General features: G+C 36.9%; 1 protein-coding gene across 1 annotated transcript; it reads right to left on the reverse strand.

The window, feature by feature from the left end:
• Window positions 1-1,654: 1,654 nt before the first annotated feature.
• Window positions 1,655-24,614, reverse strand: LOC142341407 (melatonin receptor type 1B-B-like). Its single transcript, XM_075392335.1, has 7 exons — window positions 24,567-24,614; window positions 24,074-24,144; window positions 23,222-23,387; window positions 22,687-22,804; window positions 17,406-17,411; window positions 2,469-2,627; window positions 1,655-1,845 (listed from the first exon to the last, which is right to left on the reverse strand). The coding sequence occupies exons 1-7, from the start codon at window positions 24,612-24,614 to the stop codon at window positions 1,655-1,657; spliced, it is 759 nt and encodes a 252-aa protein (XP_075248450.1).
• Between the last annotated feature and the right edge of the window lie 319 nt (window positions 24,615-24,933).

Raw genomic sequence — 24,933 nt, forward strand, 5'->3', positions numbered from 1 at the left:
AGATAATTCATATTTTCAGATTTAAAATCTATTCAAATGTATTATTTTTCTTAAAAAAACACGAAACTGATTCTTAAGTAATTTTCTGGTCAAAATGAAATCTGTTGCATGAATGAGAGCCAATAAGAAGACAGCTTGACTGGAACGAACTTGTAAGATTCTTGCAAGATAACCATTTTACTGGCAGATCCTGCAAGATAACCATTTTTCTGCCAGGTCTTGCAAGATAACCATTTTTCTGCCAGATCTTGCAAGATTCTGGCAGTTTCTGGAAGATTCTGGCAGAATCTTGCAAGATTGCCATCTGGTGTCGACTGGGGTAAATTTCTTCGATAGTCACCTGTTTGGTAGATAAAGGAATGTTGATTTTTGTAATTATAACTTGATGGGAATGCATTTCTATTCCATAAACCAATTTTATTCCTCTATAAAATCCTAAGCGCGGAGTTCTGATTGAATATTTGACAGCGAAGTTGAATTCGAGATAAAATGTTAATCATATGGAAGCTGTTGTCGTTTATTAGGAAACCGGTCACTACAATCTCTCTAGAAACAAGCATGTCATCAAATTAGAGTAAAGATTCTCGTCAATCGTCCCATTTTCTTATATTTGACTTTTAAGACATAATTCAGTTTGAAATCGAGGACGCGGTACGTTTTGAAATTTTATATTTTATACAATGTCGATCATTTGAAGAGTTGGAACATTATGTACGAATGCAAATTACCGCTTCTTCTTGTTAGGCCTTTAAATTGATTTTATGTGATTCCAAAGTATAGTTTTCTTAACAAAGATCTGTGTATTTTTGAACGCAACGTTCCCCCTGTGTGTGCGTTCAAAAACGTTCTGCGCCATAAACGAGCACAAACGAAAACATCGACCTGGGTAAACTTTCACTGTTTCGTGATCATGAGGAGTAATTTGTGATTTTAGCTTTCAAAAAAAATGCGCAGATTGTCGAGGTTATCAGACTGACTCACTGGAAGTCAATGAATATTTCAGCTCTGATCAATCATATTGGAGTAATAAAATTCAATTTTGTTACAGAATCATTGTAACGTCCCGAATTTTATTATTTTCAGATTGATTCAAAAACTGGTCTCTGTCTCTCTCTCTCTCTCTCTCTCTCATATGTGGAATTTTTTTTTAAAAAAAGAACAGCCCAAATATATTTGTATTTGAATTGAATAAGATCTTGGGACTCAGAATTTTTGATCGCAAGTTGATGTAACAATTTCTTCCTGTATCTTTCTCAAAGGCCCAGATTTATGAGTTCCATCTTTTCTGTTTTTGCTTCAAGAAAGATGCAATAATTGCAATACAAGATAGCAGAAATCGTAATCGTTCCATTAGGTCATCACATTATTTACATATTTAATTGGATCTACTTTGTTTCCTACCCCCTCCCTCCCCCCACCCCCATTCCTCTAACTCTTTACCTTCCATAGCTTCCAAAGTTATGACAATTCAGTTTTACTTTTTAAGACATGCTATAGTTTTTACTTTTCACTCATAATAACGTTATAAGGTGATGAAAGCAATCAAACAACTCCTGTAGTTGGCGGTCATTAGATAACTGTTTCTGATCTCGATCAGCTAAAATTTTTGATGGGTTATAAGTTCCAATTGGGTCTCAGACAAAATAGAACACATTCATTTATGGCCACTTTTGTCATTTGTTGAAGCCGTGCCAGAAGAGGAGTCTGGCTTTGAGTTGAGACAGGGTGTTGCCATCTGGTACCACATCCGGTATGCCCTTCTCAGTCCTCTATGAGTGAAGCCGTATATGATGAAATTCACCCCTGAATTCGAGTGGGCAAACAAGTCGCATATTATCACCACCTCTAAAAATAAAGTCTACCGTTCAATTAGTTCTGAAAAAAAAACGAGACGATTTGTTTTTTGTCACAGTCTCTATTATAGTTTGATCTCAGGAGAAATGAACAAAAACAAGCGGGGAATCTTTTCCGGGATCTCTCCGTTTGTGCCGCCCCCCCCCCCCCCCCCCAGTACGTTTTGCTCCCCCCCCCCCCCAGTTACAGAGCACGTGCCATTACATTGTAAATCATCATGTAAAAACAAGGTACGTGCGTCTGGGGGTGCAAATAATATGCACACACTATAAGCGGGGGGGGGGCACAAACGGAAAATATCACTTTTCCGTTTGTATTCGCAACTTAATGGCTGCCTAGTTTACACCCCCTAGCTCACGTGATAAATTCCGAATAGCTGTTCCACTTTTTTCTGAGCATAATGACGAACTTTTTGACCTTTTTGATGTAAATAGCTACATATACTGTTTCAGTACTGTTTATACAAGTTAATATTGAAATATGCAGGTTCAGTATACTGAAATACTCCGAGTAGTCAGCCCGGGTAGCACATTATTTCCACAGGCGAGCGGTAGGAAAGAGTTCCATTCTATCCACGCAAGAAGGTCTTGTGACCAGATATTGGAAACTTTTACCTTCTGGTATGAATTCTGTGTAGTCAGATGTGATTCCAGCCAGGAATAAGACCACCCCCATGGGAGTCCAGGTGATGACGAAAGCAGCAAAGATGGTCAGCAGAGAGACCAGCAACTGTCTCTGTTCACGTCTTCTCTTCTCACTTCTGGCAGCCGAATCTGGATTGAGAGCAATAAACAGATCTTAAAAAGAGCAATCTGGACTGTTTTTTAGATAAGGCAATCGGTAGCTGCAAAATGGTGATAAGCATCATAATTATAAAATTTGAACAAATATCCTACATATATTGCTTTCAGCTGAGAATTTGAACAAAACATTGAACAAAACTATGAGCGCTGATTGACTGTTTATGAGCCCTGCTAGGAATTACTGTATAATATCGGGATGGTCCTTTTGGCCCAAGAGTGAAAGTGCCGTAATTTTGGAAAAAAAAGAAGTCATTTTTGCGGTCGGCATTGAAGAGGGAACAACTTGTTTCTTATATTCCAAAATATTTTCAGTTATGATAAAAACTATATTTTTTCCCTTTCATGTAGTAAAACAAGCGACAACCTAACAAACTTTTGTAAAAAACAAATTAACGTAAAACCGACCGCTAAAGGAGCCCAATCTGCGATTTCCATGGAAGGGGCACTAAAAATAGAGAAAAAGAAAAGCTATAAAATATCAAACTTGTAGTGAAAAACATTTTTCTAGCATTGAAAAAGTCAAATTCAGATGTTTTGTTTCCATGTTTTTGGTAACTGACAGTTAGCAATGTGGGACATAAAGTCAAGTTTTTTGCGGCAAATCATTTTAACTTCCGTATTTAGCCATCTTGAAGTTGCATCCGCAACATGCTCCACGGGGGCAACAGGAATAAGAGGGTAAAACACGAATAAATCCACCAAATAAATATTGTTTCCAATTCCAGTTAGAATCCATAAACCCAAATTAAATTGAATAAAACTATATGCAACCCCCTTTGCCTAAAACCGGAGCGCAAAAAATATCAACAAAAAAGCTAATCAGCGAAAACACGGGCGAGACCCGACACGGGTCGGACGAAGGTGCCGTAAGCCGTCTTCACTTTAACTACTCTGTTGTTACCATCTCGTCCAGGGACCACTTCTTTCACTCTTCCCAGAGGCCAAATACCACGGGGTGAAGTCTTTCAGGATCCACACCACATCGTTGACTTTGAGTGAATTCCCGTCGTTTTTGGTCCACTTTGGTCGCTTTATCAAGGTCGGTAGGTATTCCCGGACCAGTCGCCTCCAGATGTGGTCGAGGAACTGTTGAACATTCTTCCAAGACTTCATGTTAGCTGGCTTGGTTGACGGGAAGATAACAGGGGGAAGAGAGTTGTAAGGAAGCTGAAGTAGAAAATGGTTTGGCGTCAACGGTTCTTAGTTTTCCATGGCGTCCGACATGTTTGTAAGTGGTCTGGAGTTCATCGTAGCTTCAGCTTCAACCATGATTGTGTGGAAAACGTCAAAATTAAACTTTCTTGACCCTAGAATGATCAGGAGCGTCTGCTTGACACTCTGGATAAGCCACTCCCAAGCGCCGCCAAAATGAGAGCCATAAAGTGGGTTGAAGTGCCCCTTGGTGTTCTGTGCTGCGAGTGCTTTGTGAATTTTGTCCTTGTCAAGATCATTCAGACACCTTTTGAGTTCTTCTTTGGCACCAAACAAAGTCTTACCGTTGTCACTGTACAAATCAGCGGGATGACATCTTCGCGAAGTGAAGCGGCGGTAGGCGTTCAGAAAAGTGTCTGTATTCAAATCTGGACAGGTTTCCAAGTGAACAGCTCGCGATACCAGACAAGTAAAGATGAAGCCGTATTGTTTCTGAAGCATATCTTTTTCTTCCTCAATGCAAAATGGGCCGAAAAAGTCTAATCCGCAGTTGGCAAAAGTAAATTGTTTGTTTTCAGTCGGGAAGCGGCATTCAGGTAGCGGTGTCATAAAACTCTCAATGCTTTGCGGTTCGAAACGTCGACAAAGGAAGCATTTGTATCTAATGCTCTGCAGTGTTCTGCGGAGACCAATTACCTAGTACCTTTGCTGTACAAAAGCTTTAGTGGCTTCTGTTCCCTGATGCACACAGATGCGATGGGCATGTTCGAGTTATAAACGACAAATGTGATCTTTTGCATGAAGTAGTATTGGCCGCTTGGCCAACTCGAGATCACTGGGAGCAAAAATTAGCCTTCCACAGACGCGTAAAATACCGTTCTCATCAAGTATTGGGTTTAACGACCTGTGTTTGAATTTCGGGTCCAGTTTACGGCTACCTTTTAGCAACTCGATGACGGTTGGGAAGCTATTGACTTGCGACATTTGTATCATGTAAGATTTTGATAATTCAAAGTCTTCAACAGTGTATTGATGGTGATTTTCACGCTGTTTCTTCGCTCTTTAGATCAGATTGAAAACAGTAGCTATCGTTAGCCAAATCTTTGTCCATGTTGAAAACTGTTTAGCATAGAATACTGGTGTCTTGGTTCTTAAGTCAGATCGTGTTGTTGCAGCACAAATCGGCATTTGCTTTGTATGTCTACAAAAGACATCATTTGTGGTGACAAAATCTGGTGGCTTAAACCATTTTGCTTCAATTTCCTTGGGTTCTAAACCACGAGTACCATGATCAGCTGGGTTTAAGTTTGTCGCAAAATGATTCCAATTGTCAGGTTGGTTTTTTACTTTTATTTCTGCAATGCGATTAGCAACAAAAAGTGTTTCTTATATTCCAAAAATTTTTTAGTTATGATAAAAACTATATTTTTTTCCCTTTCATGCAGTAAAACAGGCGACAACCTAACAAACTTTTGTAAAAAATAAATTAACAAAAAACCGACCGCTAAAGGAGCCCAATCTGCAATTTCCATGGAAGGGGCACTCAAAATAGAGAAAAAGAAAAGCTATAAAATATCAAACTTGTAGTGAAAAACATATTTCTAGCATTGAAAAAGTCAAATTCAGATGTTTTGTTTCCATGTTTTTGGTAACTGACAGTTAGCAATGTGGAATATAAAGTCAAGTTTTTTGCGGCAAATCATTTTAACTTCCGTATTTAGCCATCCTGAAGTTGCATCCGCAACATGCTCCACGGGGCAACAGGAATAAGAGGGTAAAACACGAATAAATCCACCAAATAAATATTGTTTCCAATTCCAGTTAGAATCCATAAACCCAAATTAAATTGAATAAAACTATATGAACCCCCTTTGCCTAAAACCGGAGCGCAAAAAATATCAACAAAAAAGGTAATCAGCGAAAACACGGGCGAGACCGGACACGGGTCGGACGAAGGTGCCGTAAGCCGTCTTCACATTAACTACTCTGTTGTTACCATCTCGTCCAGGGAACACTTCTTTCACTCTTCCCAGAGGCCAAATACCACGGGGTGAAGTCTTTCAGGATCCACACCACATCTTTGACAATGAGTGAATTCCCGTCGTTTTTGGTCCATTTTGGTCGCTTTATCAAGGTCGGTAGGTATTCCCGGACCAGTCTCCTCCAGATGTGGTTGAGGAACTGTTGAACATTCTTCCAAGAATTCATGTTAGCTGGCTTGGTTGACGGGAAGATAACAGGGGGAAGAGAGTTGTAAGGAAGCTGAAGTAGAAAATGGTTTGGCGTCAACGGTTCTTAGTTTTCCATGGCGTCCGACACGTTTGTAAGTGGTCTGGAGTTCATCATACCTTCAGCTTCAACCATGATTGTGTGGAAAACGTCAAAAGTTAACTTTCTTGACCCTAGAATGATCAGGAGCGTCTGCTTGACACTCTGGATAAGCCACTCCCAAACGCCGCCAAAATGAGAGCCATAAAGTGGGTTGAAGTGCCCCTTGGTGTTCTGTGCTGCGAGTGCTTTGTGAATTTTGTCCTTGTCAAGATCATTCAGACACCTTTTGAGTTCTTCTTTGGCACCAAACAAAGTCTTACCGTTGTCACTGTACAAATCAGCGGGATGACATCTTCGCGAAGTGAAGCGGCGGTAGGCGTTCAGAAAAGTGTCTGTATTCAAATCTGGACAGGTTTCCAAGTGAACAGCTCGCGATACCAGACAAGTAAAGATGAGGCTGTATTGTTTCTGAAGCATATCTTTTTCTTCCTCAATGTAAAATGGGCCGAAAAAGTCTAATCCGCAGTTGGCAAAAGTAAATTGTTTGTTTTCAGCCGGGAAGCGGCATTCAGGTAGCTGTGTCATAAAACTCTCAATGCTTTGCGGTTCGAAACGTCGACAAAGGAAGCATTTGTATCTAATGCTCTGCAGTGTTCTGCGGAGACCAATTACCTAGTACTTTTGCTGTACAAAAGCTTTAGTGGCTTCTGTTCCCTGATGCACACAGATGCGATGGGCATGTTCGAGTTATAAACGACAAATGTGATCTTTTGCATGAAGTAGTATTGGCCGCTTGGCCAACTCGAGTTCACTGGGAGCAAAAATTAGCCTTCCACAGACGCGTAAAATACCGTTCTCATCAAGCATTGGGTTTAACGACCTGTGTTTGAATTTCGGGTCCAGTTTACGGCTACCTTTTAGCAACTCGATGACGGTTGGGAAGCTATTGACTTGCGACATTTGTATCATGTAAGATTTTGATAATTCAAAGTCTTCAACAGTGTATTGATGGTGATTTTCACGCTGTTTCTTCGCTCTTTAGATCAGATTGAAAACAGTAGCTATCGTTAGCAAAATCTTTGTCCATGTTGAAAACTGTTTAGCATAGAGTACTGGTGTCTTGGTTCTTAAGTCAGATCGTGTTGTTGCAGCACAAATCGGCATTTGCTTTGTATGTCTACAAAAGACATCCTTTGTGGTGACAAAATCTGGTGGCTTAAACCATTTTGCTTCAATTTCCTTGGGTTCTAAACCACGAGTACCATGATCAGCTGGGTTTAAGTTTGTCGCAATATGATTCCAATTGTCAGGTTGGCTTTTTACTTTTATTTCTGCAATGCGATTAGCAACAAAAACTGCTTGCTTCTTGGAAGAACCAATCCAGTCAAGGACAACTTGACTATCCGTCCAATAAAAAACATTGCTGGTTTCAACAGAGAGTTCATGTCTAACAAAATTCAGGAGTCGAACACCTGTGACAGATGCCTCTAGTTCGAACTTTGGAACGCTCAACTGTTTTACGGGCGCTACTTTGCATTTCCCGATCACGAATGCAGTTTGTACTTCGTTGCTGGTCTTATTCAAGTTCCTGAGGAAGACAACAGCACACGTTGCAACAATCGACAATCGATGCAACAACAAAAACATGCAACGGGTTCTCTGTCTCCAGTAGATTCTGTGTTGTCATCTGTCGTGGAATTTCAAATTGAGGCATAGAGTGATAACTGTTAAGGAGCTTTTGTAAGGGATGTAGAAGTTCAATTGGGAGTGGCTCGTCCCATTTTCTACCTAACTTCCAAAGTTGCTGAAGAAGAATTTTGAACTTTATTGTCATTGGGCCAAGAAACCCAATTGGGTCAAAAATCGATGACACCAGACTGAAAAGTTTCCGTTGAGTGTATTGTTCAGCTTCTTGAGGGAATTCTCCGAGGGATTTTATGAAAAATGTATCTTTTTCAAGGTTCCATATTTGTCCGAGGACTCTTGTTTCACTCTTGGGCTCCTCGAGGTCTTCTGGAGTAATACACTGAAGAGCCTGTTGATGGTTTGACAGGAATTTTGTGAGGCGGAAACCAACGACTCTCAGGCAGTTCTTTACTTCAAATGCAGTCGCGTTGGCATTTTCAGGAGAGTCGAAGGACAGGATGTAGTCATACATAAAAAAATAAGACTTTATAGCGCTCTGTGCTTGTGGATATGTCTCGACGTTGTCCTCTGCGCATCTGTTTAAGATAAAAATTGCACAAGATGGTGAGCAAGTTGCAACGAAAATCAATCTGGTGAATTGAAACTGTCGCACATCATTGTCAATAGAACATAGGAAACGTAGTGCAGATTGATCTTCGTTTCGGATGCCGATTTGCATGAGCATTCCTTCAATGTCTGCCAAAATAAAAATAGGTTTTTCACCAAATCTGACCAAATTTCCTATTAGACTGTTTAAGAGGTCTGGTCCTGTTAGAAGACTGAAATTAAGTGACTCGCCTTTGAATTTTGACGCTGCATTGGCGACACGACGCACTTTGTTTGGTTTGTTTGCGCTTTGAACAGGGTGATGCGGCAAGTACCATATTTTCTCAGGGGGTGGGTCTGTCATTTCCACTGGCTTGACGTATTTTTTCTCGAGATCTGTGACAAGAGTCTGTTGGTACATATCACTTAGGTTTTAGATCATTATTAAGTCGTTTGTTCAAACTGTTTAGCTGATTGAGGGCAGAAAAATAGTTATTTTGAAGATTGGCAGGTACTTTCCATGGAAGACCTATTTCATACCTTTCGCCTGTGTGGTTGATAGTACTCTGAAGTATTCGAATGGCAAACATTTCATCTTCAGTGATAGTATTATCTTCTTTTCTGGTACCATCGTTCTCTATTGACCAAAATTCTTGTATCAAATTGTCCAAGGGTTATTCTGGACTTTTCCGACAGACATGGTATATAAATACTTTCGATTTGTTAGAAGATTTTGAAGAGCGGTTTCCTAGTGTGTTCAGGTACTCTCCTGCAAGTGTCCATCCAATCTTTGTCTTTACTCCAAAGGGGCGGATTTCGGCGCCTTGAATTATTTCAGTAGGATGCGTAAAGGCAAAAGCTTTGACACCAAGGAGTGCTCCAATCTTACCTTCGGCAATGTCTGGGAAATATATGTGTCGAAGTTCATTGAATGCATCGCAAACATAGTTTAGCTCAGTGACATTGGTTGCATTAACGTTTAATGTAGGGGTGCTGTAGGCTCTGGATATTTGGAATTTTTCATCATACTGATTGAAAGGGCAAACTGTTATTGGTTGCTTTATTTTTGATAGGGGCATTTCATAATCAACCATTAGATATTGAACAGTAGTTGGAGATTGATATTCGCGTGGGAGTTCCAGGTACGCAGAAACAGCATCTAATTAAAACCTAAACTGACTGCCGGGGTCAATGAGAGCATACGTGTCGAATACTTTATCTTCTTTGATAAAGGATACTGGCAGCAGCTGTAACTGCTCAAACCAATCTTTCGGTGTACTAGATATTTGGTTGACATTAAAATTTTGGCTGTTAGAAGGTCCATTCAAATCGATGACTGTTGATTATCATTATTTCCAAAATTTTTTCCGTACCTGAGATTGCTTTTGGGTTTGACTTGTGTTATTTTATTCTGAGTTGCTTCACTACTTTTTTGCGTTTGTGAGTTGTTGCGGTTTTTCGGTGACCAATTTTGTGGACCTGAGGTTTTAGTTTGCTGTTGGACGTTGCTCACAGCAGGATAATTACCGTTTTTGTTGTGAGTGAAGGTACTGGTTCTGTTTTCCTGGTTTACTTTGTCATAAACCCTTGCTTGAACATCAAGCCATTTTTGAAACTCAACAAGGGTAGTTGTTGTAACATTCTCTGTCAGGGTGTATTCAGTTCATTTAAGAAGCATGTTGTGGGGAACTTTTTCCTTCGCTTTCCTCAATAAAGTAGACGATTGAAGGTTGGCTTGAAAATCTAGGTTCTGAAAAGCCTGGACAAGTCTCTTTAGAAATGAAGAAAATGCTATGAAGGATTGCTTATTGTAAGAACTATTACATTTCCAGCTCTCTAATTGGTTGATAAAATCGTTGACAACAACTGAAGGGTCGCCAAAGCGGCTCATTATCTCGTTGAGGGCTGTATTATAATAGGATGGATCACAAGAGTAAGCATGTATCAGATCCTTTGCCCTACCCGACACTGAATTCTGTAGGTAGGTTATTCTGTGTGTGTCGGTAATTGAAATGTTATTGTTAACCTTTGAGAAAAAATTATTTATCCACTCGTGATAGTGCATGGGGTTACCATTAAATTTTTGCAATTTTACTGGCGGCAATTTGATCGAGCATTATAGGTCGACGGATGTTGGCTGAAGTTCACTATTGGTCATTGAGGGGACAAATTTTCCAGCTGTAGCAAACACTGGAGCCTGATGCTGTCTTACGCTTGAAGTTGGCAAGATGTTAGTTGGATAAATCTTAGGTAGAGGGGGAGGTCGCAAGTGCGAAATTTCGTCGTTTGAATGACTTTGATTTACAGCGAGTTCAGCTGCCATGTTCATGATGGGTAAAGGATATGGTAAATAAGCGTTTGTGTTGTTCTGACCAATAACCACCATACTGGTTTGAGTAGCCGGATTGAAGCTATGGTCTGGTTTGTTCGCTTCTTGAGCGGTTGTGGAATGCGTTGTAAGATGTTGTAGATCGCTCTGCAATGACTGGATGTTTGCTTGCGCTGGGGTAGTAGATGGGTAAACAGGAGGCCTTTCAACTGCTAAAACCTGAATTGGGAAGCTGTTTGTCAAGGTTGTGTTTTTTACAGGATCATTGGGACCGATGTTGAAAGAACTGACACGTTGCACAAAACTGTTTTCAGGCTTTTGAGGTTTGAGTTGAACATCTTGTTCTTTTGAAAAACAATAACTCTGGACGTCCGAAACTACGTTTGCAGCTGTTGTTGGTTGTAGATTGTTTGCGAAACAATAATGCATAAGCTGAACGTAGTTTTGTTTAGATGAGTGAGGGTTTTGATCTATTGTCAAGTATTCAGGTCCATGATTAAGAGGCTTGTCAATAATTGCTTTGCCAAGGAATGGGTTTCCACATTCATCTTGAAGGGTTGGACAAGGTACGTTCACGTTTCGGAAGCCTCTCTGACTTTCAGGGGTCAAAGATAAATTGAAACGGTTAACAAATTGCTTTTGTTTGGATTGAGAACCGCTGAATTCTAGATGCTTTGCCGTTAGAAAATTGGGTTCTTGGTTCAACTGATGATCCAAGTCTGACATGTTGAGAGGCGGCAAAATTAAGGTTTCTTGCTGATGATTAGCATTGGGTTGTTCTAGGCTGTTTGATGCCATTGGATGATGATGACTAGCATGATGTGTTGAGTTGGAGTCAACAAACTGGTTTCTGTTCTGTTGATGGAAATTTTGTTGTTGATTTATCAAATGGCTAAAAAGAGGATCCTGGATTTGCTGGTTGTTCAGGAACAGTGATGGCTTGACTGGTCTTGGAGGAATGGGCGGTGGATTAATGAAGACTGTTGTGTCGTTCGGTTGTGAACTGGCTGCTTGCTCGACAAATGTTTCTTCAGTGATAACATTACGTGTTGGTGTTGATCGTTCTGAATCCAGTCGTCGGCTGCTTGGGCGAGAGGGAATTGTGACGGCACCGCGAAATCATGTTGAGGACTGGCTTAATAGACTATCATCGTCCAATGTGTCAACTTCCAGTTCGGATTGCTGCAGTCTGGATGTTAAGGCTTTCTGTCTGTCGAGAATCGAAGTTGCTGTACTCTGGTGAGGCTTCGCCCTCAACACCGCTTCTGTCTTCTTGTCCAATTCTGTTTGCAGCGTTTTGGCTCTGCTTATCAGTAGATTTAATGATCGGAAGCTCTTTCTATCGTCTATTGCCTTCTGTAACAAATCAAGCTGGCTTTTCAAAGAACTTTCCCTTGATTTAAACATGTTTACTGCAAACTGACACTCGTCGTTTTTCCTTTGCGACATCTTTAATCTCTGTTGTTTTTTGTTGTTATGCTTGTCTTTCAGGTTAAAATGAAAACGGCCAAAAACCGGATCGACGAACTTTTGATGTCAAAATCTAATTTGGCTAATCAGCCAAAAAATTTCCTATAAAAGTTCAGCGACGAAAATTTTTACAAAAACAAGAATCCTAAGGTTGTGATGGTGCTAATTATAGTAGATTTTATTTGCTAAAAAAAGAAAAGAACTCGTTCGAACGTTTATCGTCTTTTTTTAACAGAACCAAATAACTGCTACGAATAGATTTTCTTTTCTGTTTTCAAATAGTTTTTTTTTTCGGACAATGACTGTAAACTTTAGTTTGTGCTTTCTCCCTGAATGTACGCAAAGAACAATTAGCTCTACTGTTTTACTTTTGCGAGAAGCCCAAAAAGAGGTTGCTGAAAAAATTATATTATATAATAAATTTTTTTTTGCGGAGCGACTAGGCAACGAGGGTTACAAGAAAAAAAAACGTTGGTTGTTGAGTTGTCTCTGTGTTGATTTAGGAAAACCTACTAAGGACTTTACTGTGTAGAACTGCTTGAGGTGCTTTAGAGATGTTTAGCTCTTCTTGAAATAATTGAAATCTTCTAAATGGGGTGACTACTGATACCAAAAAGTCTTCTCTTTTTACAATGGTGACTTCTGAAACCAGTAAAATTTATCGATTTCTTCTCGGTAACTACTGGAAGCGTGCAAAATTTGTTCTTCTGATTGGTGACTACTGAGACCAGCAGGGGATTAGGGACTTCTTCTCGGTGACGTTTGTGACCGCGGACAAGGAAAAAAATAAACGGTTCTTAAAGTTAACAGAGGACAACTTTTTGCGTTTGTTTTTTTTTGCTGAAGGCTACATTTTATATATATCGTTTTGCAAATCTTTTGAGAAATCAGAACTTTGTTCTAGCTGGGAAATTGTTTTTATGTGTTTTGCATTCTTTATCGAAGGTGTTCTTGGGATTTTGTAATAAGAGTTTTCTATTTTTAAAGAAACCTGTTTCGAACTTTTTTCTGTAACTCTTATTGATTCCAGACTCCGAATATAATATATTCGAAAAGAAAAATTTTGAGACAATTTCAAAGTCTTACTCAAAAAATGAGTTAGACTGTTTGATTTACAATTTAGGTTTTTTTTGTGCAGTCCGAAAATCGAGACCGTTCTTCTTTTCTTTTTTTTTCGAAATGCCTTTTTAACTTCTCTTTTTTTCTTAGGCTGACTAATATATTTACTAAATATCAACTTTCGACAATTGCACGGTAAGTCAGGAGGCTAGTTTGACAACTTTGTTTGCTTTTCAAGGCGATGTGTAGTCAGAAAAACAAACTATTTTTCTGAATTTTTTTCTGATTTCAAAAAAGTTTTCTTGGCAATTCGCGTTATTGAGATCACAATTCGATGTATTGACCTAATAGCTTTCTCACCAGTGTAAAATTAACTCACAGGGCTAGCATAAGAGTTCAAAACTGCAAATAGACAGGATAAAGGGTCAGGAATTCAAAAGGAGTTCTTTTTTTTTATTTTTCTGGCTTCAGAAAAAATTTTAACAAATTTCTGATCTTTCTTGTTTTTGAGATCCCAGTGTACTATATCGACTAAAACAACTTTCTGGCTACTGCAAAACTAACTCACAAAGATAGTTTAAGAGCTTATTTTGTGAATTAATAGGGTAGGGGGGTCAGAAAATCGAAATAGGTTTTTTGATTTTTCTGATTTCAGAAAAAATTTTCTGACATTTCTCGTGTTTGATGACTCAGTACACTATATCGACCCAAAATAGCTCTCTGGCTACTGCAAAACTAACTCACAAAGACAGTTTAAGAGTTTATTTTGTGAATCAATCAGATATGGGGTCAGAAAATCAAAATGGGTTTTTTGATTTTTCTGATTTCAGAAAAAATTTTCTGACAATTCTCGTTTTTGATGACTCAGTATACTATATCGACCAAAATAGTTTTCTGGCTACTGCAAAACTAACTCACAAAGACAGTTTGAGAGTTTTTTGTTATTCAGTAGGATATGGGGTCAGAAAATCAAAATGGGTTTTTTGATTTTTCTGATTTCAGAAAAAATTTCCTGACAATTCTCGTTTTTTATGACTCAGTATACTATATCGACCCAAAATAGCTCTCTGGCTACTGCAAAACTAACTCCCAAAGACAGTTTGAGAGTTTTTTGTGATTCAATAGGATATGGGGTCAGAAAATCAAAATGGGTTTTTTGATTTTTCTGATCTCAGTAAAAATTTTCTGACAATTCTCGTTTTTGATGACTCAGTATACTATATCGACCCAAAATAGCTTTCTGGCTACCGCAAAACTAACTCACAAAGATAGTTTAAGAGTTTATTTTTTGAATCAATAAGATATGGGGTCAGAAAATCAAAATGGGTTTTTTGATTTTTCTGATTTCAGAAAAAAATTTTCTGACAATTCTCGTTTTTGGTGACTCACTATACTATATCGACCAAAATAGTTTTCTGGCTACTGTAAAAATAACTCAAAAATATAGTTTAAGAGTTTAATTCTGAATCAATGAGATATGGGGTCAGAAAATCAAAATTGGTTTTTTGATTTTTCTGAATTCAGAAAAAATTTTCTGACAATTCTCGTTTTTGATGACTCAGTATACTATATCGATCAAAATAGCTTTCTGGCTACTGCAAAACTAACTCACAAAGACAGTTTGAGAGTTTTTTGTTATTCAGTAGGATATGGGGTCAGAAAATCAAAATGGGTTTTTTGATTTTTCTGATTTCAGAAAAAATTTCCTGACAATTCTCGTTTTTTATCACTCAGTATACTATATCGACCCAAAATAGCTCTCTGGCTACTGCAAAACTAACTCCCAAAGACAGTTTGAGAGTTTTTTGTGATTCAATAGGATATGGGGTCAGAAAATCAAAATGGGTTTTTTTGATTTTTCTGATCTCAGTAAAATTTTTCTGACAATTCTCGTTTTTGATGACTCAATATACTATATCGACCCAAAATAGCTTTCTGGCTACTGCAAAACTAACTCACAAAGATAGTTTAAGAGTTTATTTTGTGAATCAATAAGATATGGGGTCAGAAAATCAAAATGGGTTTTTTGATTTTTCTGATTTCAGAAAAAATTTTCTGACAATTCTCGTTTTTGATGACTCAGTATACTATATCGACCAAAATAGCTTTCTGGCTACTGCAAAACCAGCCCACAAAGACAGTTTAAGAGTTTTTTTGTGATTCAATAAGATATGGGGTCAGAAAATCAAAATGGGTTTCTTGATTTTTCTGATTTCAGAAAAAACTTTCTGACAATTCTCGTTTTTGATGACTCAGTATACTATATCGACCCCAAATAGCTCTCTGGCTACTATAAAACTAACTCACAAAGACAGTTTAAGAGTTTATTTTGTGAATCAATAAGATATGGGGTCAGAAATTCAAAAAGGGTTTTTTGATTTTTCTTATTTCAGAAAAAATTTTCGGACAATTCTCGTTTTTGATGACTCAGTATACTAAATCGACCAAAATAGCTTTCTGGCTACTGCAAAACTAACTCACAAAGACAGTTTGAGAGTTTTTTGTGAGTCAATAGGATATGGGGTCAGAAAATCAAAATGGGTTCTTTGATTTTTCTGATTTCAGAAAAAATTTTCTGACAATTCTCGTTTCTGATGACTCAGTATACTATATCGACCCAAAATAGCTTTCTGGCTACTGCAAAACTAACTCCCAAAGACAGTTTGAGAGTTTTTTGTGATTCAATAGGATATGGGGTCAGAAAATCAAAACGGGTTTTTTGATTTTTCTGAGTTCAGAAAAAATTTTCTGACAATTCTCGTTTTTGATGACTCAGTATACTATATCGACCCAAAATAGCTTTCTGGCTACTGCAAAACTAACTCACAAAGATAGTTTAAGAGTTTATTTTGTGAATCAACAAGATATGGGGTCAGAAAATCAAAATGGGTTTTTTGATTTTTCTGATTTCAGAAAAATTTTTCTGACAATTCACGTTTTTGATGACTCAGTATACTATATCGGCCAAAATAGCTTTCTGGCTACTGCGAAACCAACTCAAAAAGACAGTTTAAGAGTTTTTTCTCAATAAGATATGGGGTCAGAAAATCAAAATGGGTTTTTTGATTTTTCTGATTTCAGAAAAAAATTTTCTGAAAATTCTGGTTTTTGATGACTCACTATACTATATCGACCAAAATAGTTTTCTGGCTAGTGTAAAAATAACTCAAAAATATAGTTTAAGAGTTTGATTTGTGAATCATTGAGATATGGGGTCAGAAAATCAAAATTGGTTTTTTGATTTTTCTGAATTCAGAAAAAATTTTCTGACAATTCTCGTTTTTGATGACTCAGTATACTATATCGACCAAAATAGCTTTCTGGCTACTTTAAAGCTCACTCAAAAAGATAGTTTAACAGTTTATTTTGTGACTCAATGAGATATGGGGTCAGAAAATCAAAATGGTTTTTTTGATTTTTCTGATTTCAGAAAAAAATTTACTGACAATTCTCGTTTTTGATGACTCACAATACTATATCGACCAAAATAGCTTTCTGGCTACTGTAGAACTAACTCACAAAGATAGTTTAAGAGTTTATTTTGTGAATAAATTATATATGGGTTCAGAACATCAAAATGGGTTTTTTGAACTTTCTGATTTCAGAAGAAATTTGCTAACATATCTTGTTTTTGAGATTCCTGTGCAATGCATCGACTAAAATGGGTTTCTGGCTACTTCAAGACAAGCTAACAGGGCTAGATAAACAGTTTATACTGTGAATCAACAGGATATGTGGTCAGAAAATCAGAATGGGTTCTTTGAATTTTCTGATTTCAGAAAAAATTTTCTAACATTTCTTGTTTCTAAGACTCCAGTATGATATATCGACTAGAATGGCCTTCTCGCTATTTAATAATTAGCTCAAAAAATATTTCGAAGGCTTTTTTGGTTTTTCATTAGAATATACAATCAGAAAATCAAAATGGATTTTTTGATTTTTCTGATTTTGCGACCGTTTTTCTGACTTTTGGCCTTTTTCTCACCAAATTTTTCTTTGAAAGTAGTTAAATTGCTTTTACTTGCCATTAGAATAATAAAACTAGTCAAAGTTTATCAATCGAGGTTTTATAGTAATAGAAAACAGGTTTTTGTGGGACAAATTTCAATTTTTTGGTGGCTTTTTGTCGAAAAAATTAGAGATTTGTTGGCTCGATCTAACCGGGGACATCAGAGGTGGCGTCTGAGACCTCGGGCGGACTTCTGCTGGTGACGTCTGAAACCAGTAAAAAAAACTAGAACCTCTTGTAGGGGTGACGTTTGAAATCCGGTTAGTTACCATTAACATGTAGTGAAAAACATAATTCTAGCATTGAAAAAGTCAAGTTCAGATGTTTTGTTTCCATGTTTTTGGTAACTGACAGTTAGCAATGTGGGACATAAAGTCAAGTTTTTTGCGGCAAATCATCTTAACTTCCGTATTTAGCCATCTTGAAGTTGCATCCGCAACAAAACTGTTCTCAGACTTCCGTGGAAGCAGTAGTTTTTTTCTTTTGTTTTCTTTTTCTTTAAAAAATTTATTTTAATTCTTTACAAAAACATTTCCCGAAAAATGTACACTATGGCGTATTTCTCAAGCTGAGGGAAAGCGCTTACAATATTTTAAACAAACAGAGCATGATTATTAAAAACTAGAATGGTAACAAGAGAAACAACGTGATTCGAAAGAGAAGATCGCAATAACTATGGAAAACACAAACAACACAAAGCAATAAAAACAGAACATTGCTTGGCAAAAAAAAACATTTAAAAAATGAAGAGTTGAAAATGAAATAAACGGAACTATACAATAAAATTAAAACTGCAGGTAGATTAGCTAAAGACAAGTTTTTTTGAACAGAAGACTCAAAGTTGTACTAAAAAAATGGACCAATGTCTCAAATCTATGTCACATCAAACCGTGTGAAACAAATAACAGTTTTCATTACCTTGGTCAAGAGATGGCAGAGGCGCATCCTAAACAAAAACGTTTCAGGTAAATGAAGAGTGTTCCAAACGCTATTGTACTTTTAGACACTAATCCAAATGAAGTTTTTGAAAGGTCTGAATCTCATACAACTTGCTGATGTGTCTCAAATTGGTCACGCAGTTGTGAAAGTTGAAAATCCTACAAACTGTGACACATCGTGTAACGTTTTTAATAATTGTCTTTATTTCATGTTTTTTTCTGAAACACAGAAAAAGGCTAACGGCTGTTCAAAAATTCAACTTTCAAACGTGATTTGTCAATTTTTTTAACTGAAGTTCGAAGTTGTGATTAGCACGTGTTCAAATGTAAACGAAGCACTATTGCTAGAACGGTAAAAATTTTGTGATATGAAACAAGCAAATTTCAATCATGTTGTCTGCTCATTGATTTCGGTAAGGTTGTTCACACTCTTATCCTTGAGATATTATTAGAAAGAACTGATGTATTTGGAATCTGAGGTACATTTCTCGGCCTTTTGAAATCATATATAAGTGAATGAAAACAGTTTGTTTGCAATTGAAATCTTGATTCGGAAAAAAGGGCGATTAAACGCAGAGTTCCTCAAGGGTCAATACTGGGACCAATAAAATTTGTTTTTGTTAATGATCTTCCTCTTGTATCTCTCTAAAGATTGCGACTGGAGGGAAGAAAACTAGCTGAATATTGATAGTGACAGAGGAACGTTTTGGAAATGAAAACGATGGCATAAGAAATCAGCAATTTTTCAATAAAAAAAACGAAACGATGGATGAATTATTTGCGTGTTTCCTTGGACTAAAATTGATTTTGCAGAACAAGTAGAAAAAATGACAAAGAAGCGTAAATGTATAACTAATTGTTTTGTAGTTTCAGAAAAAACTTTCAGTCGCTAAACTCTTGTACAAAACTTATGAGCATTCAATTCTGCAGTATGTAGTTTTAGTGTATGGCAATGCAATATTAACTGAACTGAAAAAATTAAATTGGAGACAAAATCATATTTGAAGTATTAATTTTGTTCCTCGAAAGCCTTTGGAAGGTCAAAGAAGACTTGAAAACTTTAAAAGCCAAGGAACATCACCCGTATGAACTGGTTATGGGGTTTTTCAAGATTTTCCTACATGACTGGCCTCAATAATTTTTGAATAAAACGATTGGGAAAGTGAATTAGAAGTTTTTAGGTGAGAGCCTTAGAAAAACTGTACTTAAAACTCTTAACGAAACCGACAGTAAACAAAGAGAAACATTAAAAAAGGCAAGTGCCTACATTATTGATTTTTGTTTGCAAACTAGACATCAACTTAATCAAAAAACGATCCTATCTGACACAGAACTGCCAAATTTTCCTTACACTTTGGAATAGCTGCATACAAGGAAACACTTCCCTTTTAAAACAATTCTGGTAGGGGTCAGTAAAATTGTACTTGAAGTTATGCTTCATTTCGTTCAATTTGTTGAAGAGATCCATCACTTGACAGGTTCTGGCCTATTTGAATGTACCTCAGACGCTGATTTTTCCAATGCACTGTACCTTTTATACGGCGTTTGGAATTTCAAATATAATCTGAATCTAATTGTGACACAAGAAATTTATCAGCAGACTTCCTTAGCAAACCTATATTTTTGATACGGTGGATCCTTGATTAAACTTTATGTACAAACAGAATAGAAACATTTTTGTACAATCACAAATCATTGTACTTCTTTCTACAGCTGCTCAAATTGAAAAAAAAAACAAGGACAGAAAAAGTAGACAAAGAAAGCAGCAGAAAAATTTATTCAAGAAAATTGACTGCAAGTTTTATTGAGAAGAAGCATGACTGAGCAACTTTCTTTAGAAACTTAAAATGAATGCTAAAAAATGACGTCTAAAACGGTAAGTCTTTTAAGAGCTTTATGAATGATTCGTCTATTTTTTCGTCGTCGTAAAATCGACTGATCAGCCAAAATGGATTGACAAAAAAGAGGGCCGGGTGTAAATTCACATCAACCTGGGTTGGAAAAAGACCCATTTACGAATATTACGAAAATGTAAATTACTAGATCAGCTGACGAACGTGCTGCAGAAAAAAATCAATGGTAACAAAGCTCAACCGGAACGAACTTGCGAGAATTTTACAAGTTTACTATCCGATTCGCAAAGTCTTTCATTCTTAACCCTCTTTTGCAAGAAAGTTGTAAGATGTTATTGTTATAAATTCAATTCACAGAAATTGTTGACAAATTTATTATTGGTCAAATTGAATTATAAAACAAGCTGCGATGTCAAAAAAACCTCAAGCTCACAAATACTAACAGACAATGAGATATCTGTAAAAAATCCCTGTATCGCTCACAAAAAAACGTATTCATTTCCAATTTCCTTTATAAACCAAAGTTGTGAATCCGATCAAGCAGTTTACTAACTTTTGGCTACTTTGTATATCTGCCAGTAGCAGTAGGAGATCACAGCCAGAGGAAGTGCCAGAGCTACGCCTGTGTATATGATTGTGTTATACCACCAGGAGTTGTCCAGAGTAAAGCTTAAAAGACAACAAAGAGAGTTTCGAAAACCAGTAAAGCAATATATTTTTTAAATCTGTAAAATGTAAATTTAAAATTTTATAACCATAACAAAGGTTAAACATTTACACTTAGCAATCACTTTAAAATCATATGAAAAGTTTGGTCCTTAAAATACTACAAAAAATAATTTACTAGTAAAATACTAGTAAAATTTAGAAAGTGCTTTCAAAAGCTGAAGTCGTTGAAATTGTCTGTTTTCAGCGAGAGACTAAAAAACCTGTTTTCTCTCAGCCAAAGTTAGATCTGATTACGTCATCTTCTAGCGCATTTGGGGCTTTATGCACTTGAATTACGCATAATTACGCATAATAAAACGATGGCATAAGAAATCAGCAACTTTTTCAATAAAAAAAACGAAACGATGGATGAATTATTTGGGTGTTTCCTTGGACTAAAATTGATTTTGCAGAACAAGTAGAAAAAATGACAAAGAAGCGTAAATGTATAACTAATTGTTTTGTAGTTTCAGAAAAAACTTTCAGTCGCTAAACTCTTGTACAAAACTTATGTGCATTCAATTCTGCAGTATGTAGTTTTAGTGTATGGCAATGCAATATTAACTGAACTGAAAAAATTAAATTGAAGACAAAATCATATTTGAAGTATTAATTTTGTTCCTCGAAAGCCTTTGGAAGGTCAAAGAAGACTTGAAAACTTTAAAAGCCAAGGAACATCACCCGTATGAACTGGTTATGGGGTTTTTCAAGATTTTCCTACATGACTGGCCACAATAATTTTTGAATAAAACGATTAGGAAAGTGAATTAGAAGTTTTTAGGTGAGAGCCTTAGAAAAACTGTACTTAAAACTCTTAACGAAACCGACAGTAAACAAAGAGAAACATTAAAAAAGGCAAGTGCCTACATTATTCATTTTTGTTTGCAAACTAGACATCAACTTAATCAAAAAACAATCCTATCTGACACAGAACTGCCAAATTTTCCTTACACTTTGGAATGGCTGCATACAAGGAAACACTTCCCTTTTAAAACAATTCTGGTAGGGGTCAGTAAAATTGTACTTGAAGTTATGCTTCATTTCGTTCAATTTGTTGAAGAGATCCATCACTTGACAGGTTCTGGCCTATTTGAATGTACCTCAGACGCTGACTTTTCCAATGCACTGTACCTTTTATACGGCGTTTGGAATTTCAAATATAATCTGAATCTAATTGTGACACAAGAAATTTATCAGCAGACTTCCTTAGCAAACCTATATTTTTGATACGGTGGATCCTTGATTAAACTTTATGTACAAACAGAATAGAAATATTTTTGTACAATCACAAATCATTGTGCTTCTTTCTACAGCTGCTCAAATTGAAAAAAAAAACAAGGACAGAAAAAGTAGACAAAGAAAGCAGCAGAAAAATTTATTCAAGAAAATTGACTGCAAGTTTTATTGAGAAGAAGCATGACTGAGCAACTTTCTTTAGAAACTTAAAATGAATGCTAAAAAATGACGTCTAAAACGGTAAGTCTTTTAAGAGCTTTATGAATGATTCGTCTATTTTTTCGTCGTCGTAAAATCGACTGATCAGCCAAAATGGATTAACAAAAAAGAGGGCCGGGTGTAAATTCCCATCAACCTGGGTTGGAAAAAGACCCATTTACGAATATTACGAATATGTAAATTACTAGATCAGCTGACGAACGTGCTGCAGAAAAAAATCAATGGTAACAAAGCTCAACCGGAACGAACTTGCGAGAATTTTACAAGTTTACTATCCGATTCGCAAAGTCTTTCATTCTTAACCCTCTTTTGCAAGAAAGTTGTAAGATGTTATTGTTATAAATTCAATTCACAGAAATTGTTGACAAATTTATTATTGGTCAAATTGAATTATAAAACAAGCTGCGATGTCAAAAAAACCTCAAGCTCACAAATACTAACAGACAATGAGATATCTGTAAAAAATCCCTGTATCGCTCACAAAAAAAAACGTATTCATTTCCAATTTCCTTTATAAACCAAAGTTGTGAATCCGATCAAGCAGTTTACTAACTTTTGGCTACTTTGTATATCTGCCAGTAGCAGTAGGATATTACAGCCAGAGGAAGTGCGAGAGCCACACCTGTGTATATGATTGTGTTATACCACCAGGAGTTGTCCAGAGTAAAGCTTAAAAGACAACAAAGAGAGTTTCGAAAACAAGTAAAGCAATATATTTTTTAAATCTGTAAAATATATATTTAAAATTTTATAACCATAACAAAGGTTAAACATTTACATTTAGCAATCACTTTAAAATCATATGAAAAGTTTGGACCTTAAAATACTACTAAAAATAATTTACTAGTAAAATACTAGAAAGTGCTTTCAAAAGCTGAAGTCGTTGAAATTGTCTGTTTTCAGCGAGAGACCAAAAAACCTGTTTTCTCTCAGCCAAAGTTAGATCTGATGCCTCATAACTTGAGACATTTATGTCTTATGAAACCGAGAAAAGTATAATAAGTGCAAAAATTTGTGATAGTTTTCTGCGTATCAGCGTTTGAAAAGTTTGAATTTGAAACAGGAGACAGATTGACCAATACTTCCCTGCAGTGCAGTAGAGGTGGGTTGAACGTATGTCCCCCGTAACCCACTCCTGGGTAATTAGCCAGATCAAGCAGACACACACAGACCCAAATCATGACCAAAGACAGCACTGTCCCTTTGACCCCAAAAAGTCGAGAGTACAACTCGTTCTTGCAGATGAAGATAAAGCTGAAAAAAAATCCAGGATCTTTTCCGCTACCCCCCCCCCATTTGCACAGCGTACCTTGTGACCACTTTCTCAGTAGGGACCACGTGCCCTCACATAGTAAATTGTTATGAAAAAAATACACATACGGTTATTGGGGCTTGTAAATAACGCGCACCCTCTAAGCTTGGGGTCAAAACTGGAAGAAATCCTACTTTTCATCAAACTAAATGAGCACCCTTGTCCAATTTCGGCCCGTATAATAAAAGGTCTACATTGCTGAATCTCACAAGATAAGCTTTTTTTTACTCAAATTGATGAAATTTCTTGCAAGATATTTCTTGTTGCAGGTTGTCAGAGTTGATTGCTTTTTCCAGAATCGCACGTTGGGTATGCACTCATACACTTTAATACAAGTAGCTTTGTATCTGAGCAATCCCAGTTTGTCCAGGGCTAATCTACTCAAAGCATCAGACAGTGAGCTGAGGAGATGCTCATCGCGGTGGGGGGGGGGGGGGGTGAGTGTCAGCAAATACCCGCATTTGCAGGCATGAATACACCACTCAAAGTCTGTCTTAATCATTTTGACATTTTTCTCATTGTTCAATATTGCGAACTAGTACACCAAGCAGCACACGACTGAAACGATCTATGATATCAAAATTTTCGCTAATTATTAAAAACCCAAAAATGAAAAATTCTAACTAACCGGTTGATAGCGACAAACATCATCGTCCAGAGACTTCCAAAACAAGCCAGCATGCATATGATTCCAGACACCTAAAATGACTGACCCTGGAGTTCGCTGCAGATTTCGAAAAGCATTAGTTTGAGTACGGGGCTTTGACATGTCTCTTCCCAAAATAAGGTACCGCTCTTTCAGGTACCGCTCAGCAGCTCTTAAAAATTTTGGTACCCCTTTAAATTCGCACTCTAACTAAGTTTTGCCTTCAAATCAGAGATTACTGTTAAGGCGTGTCTATAAATATGGACAGATTTATATAACCAATATTCAGAAGTTGAAGCGGGAATTTTTTTAAACCTAGATTTCCTGTTTTGTGAAACTATTATGTTGATAATAAAAAAAGTTAACGGATGGCAAACGTGAACCACTTGTACGCACACAATTATTGGGCCTGTAAAGGAACCAAGTTCCTGTATATTTTATCTCCCCCACACCCTCATTTTCCTCCCCCACCTACACTTTCGTCCTCCAAAACCCATTCCTTTCCTGATTTCCATTCCCCCATCCTATTTCCAGTGCAGCTATTTATTTAAGTTGATTTTATTGAAGAAGTCAGAAGTGGTTGACATTCACTTTCAACAATTTTTATAGCAAGGGATTTCCCGTTTTTAACCACAACTTATGTGCCAATGGCGCGAATTATGATGTATTTATAGAGGTTGATTTGCTACCATGGTTGCGACTTTCAGAAATACAAATATTAATGAAAAGTTGTCTTGGTATGCAAGACTTAGGCCGAAGAGCATGAACATTTCTGGCGTATCCTAGGGTCAAAAAAGGACCTTTGAAACTTGCTCGACTCAGACTGGGGAATTTTGGATTTT

Source organism: Convolutriloba macropyga, chromosome 6 (assembly GCF_964194025.1).
Source record: "Convolutriloba macropyga chromosome 6, txConMacr16.3, whole genome shotgun sequence".
Classification (NCBI taxonomy): Eukaryota; Metazoa; Xenacoelomorpha; order Acoela; family Convolutidae; genus Convolutriloba; species Convolutriloba macropyga.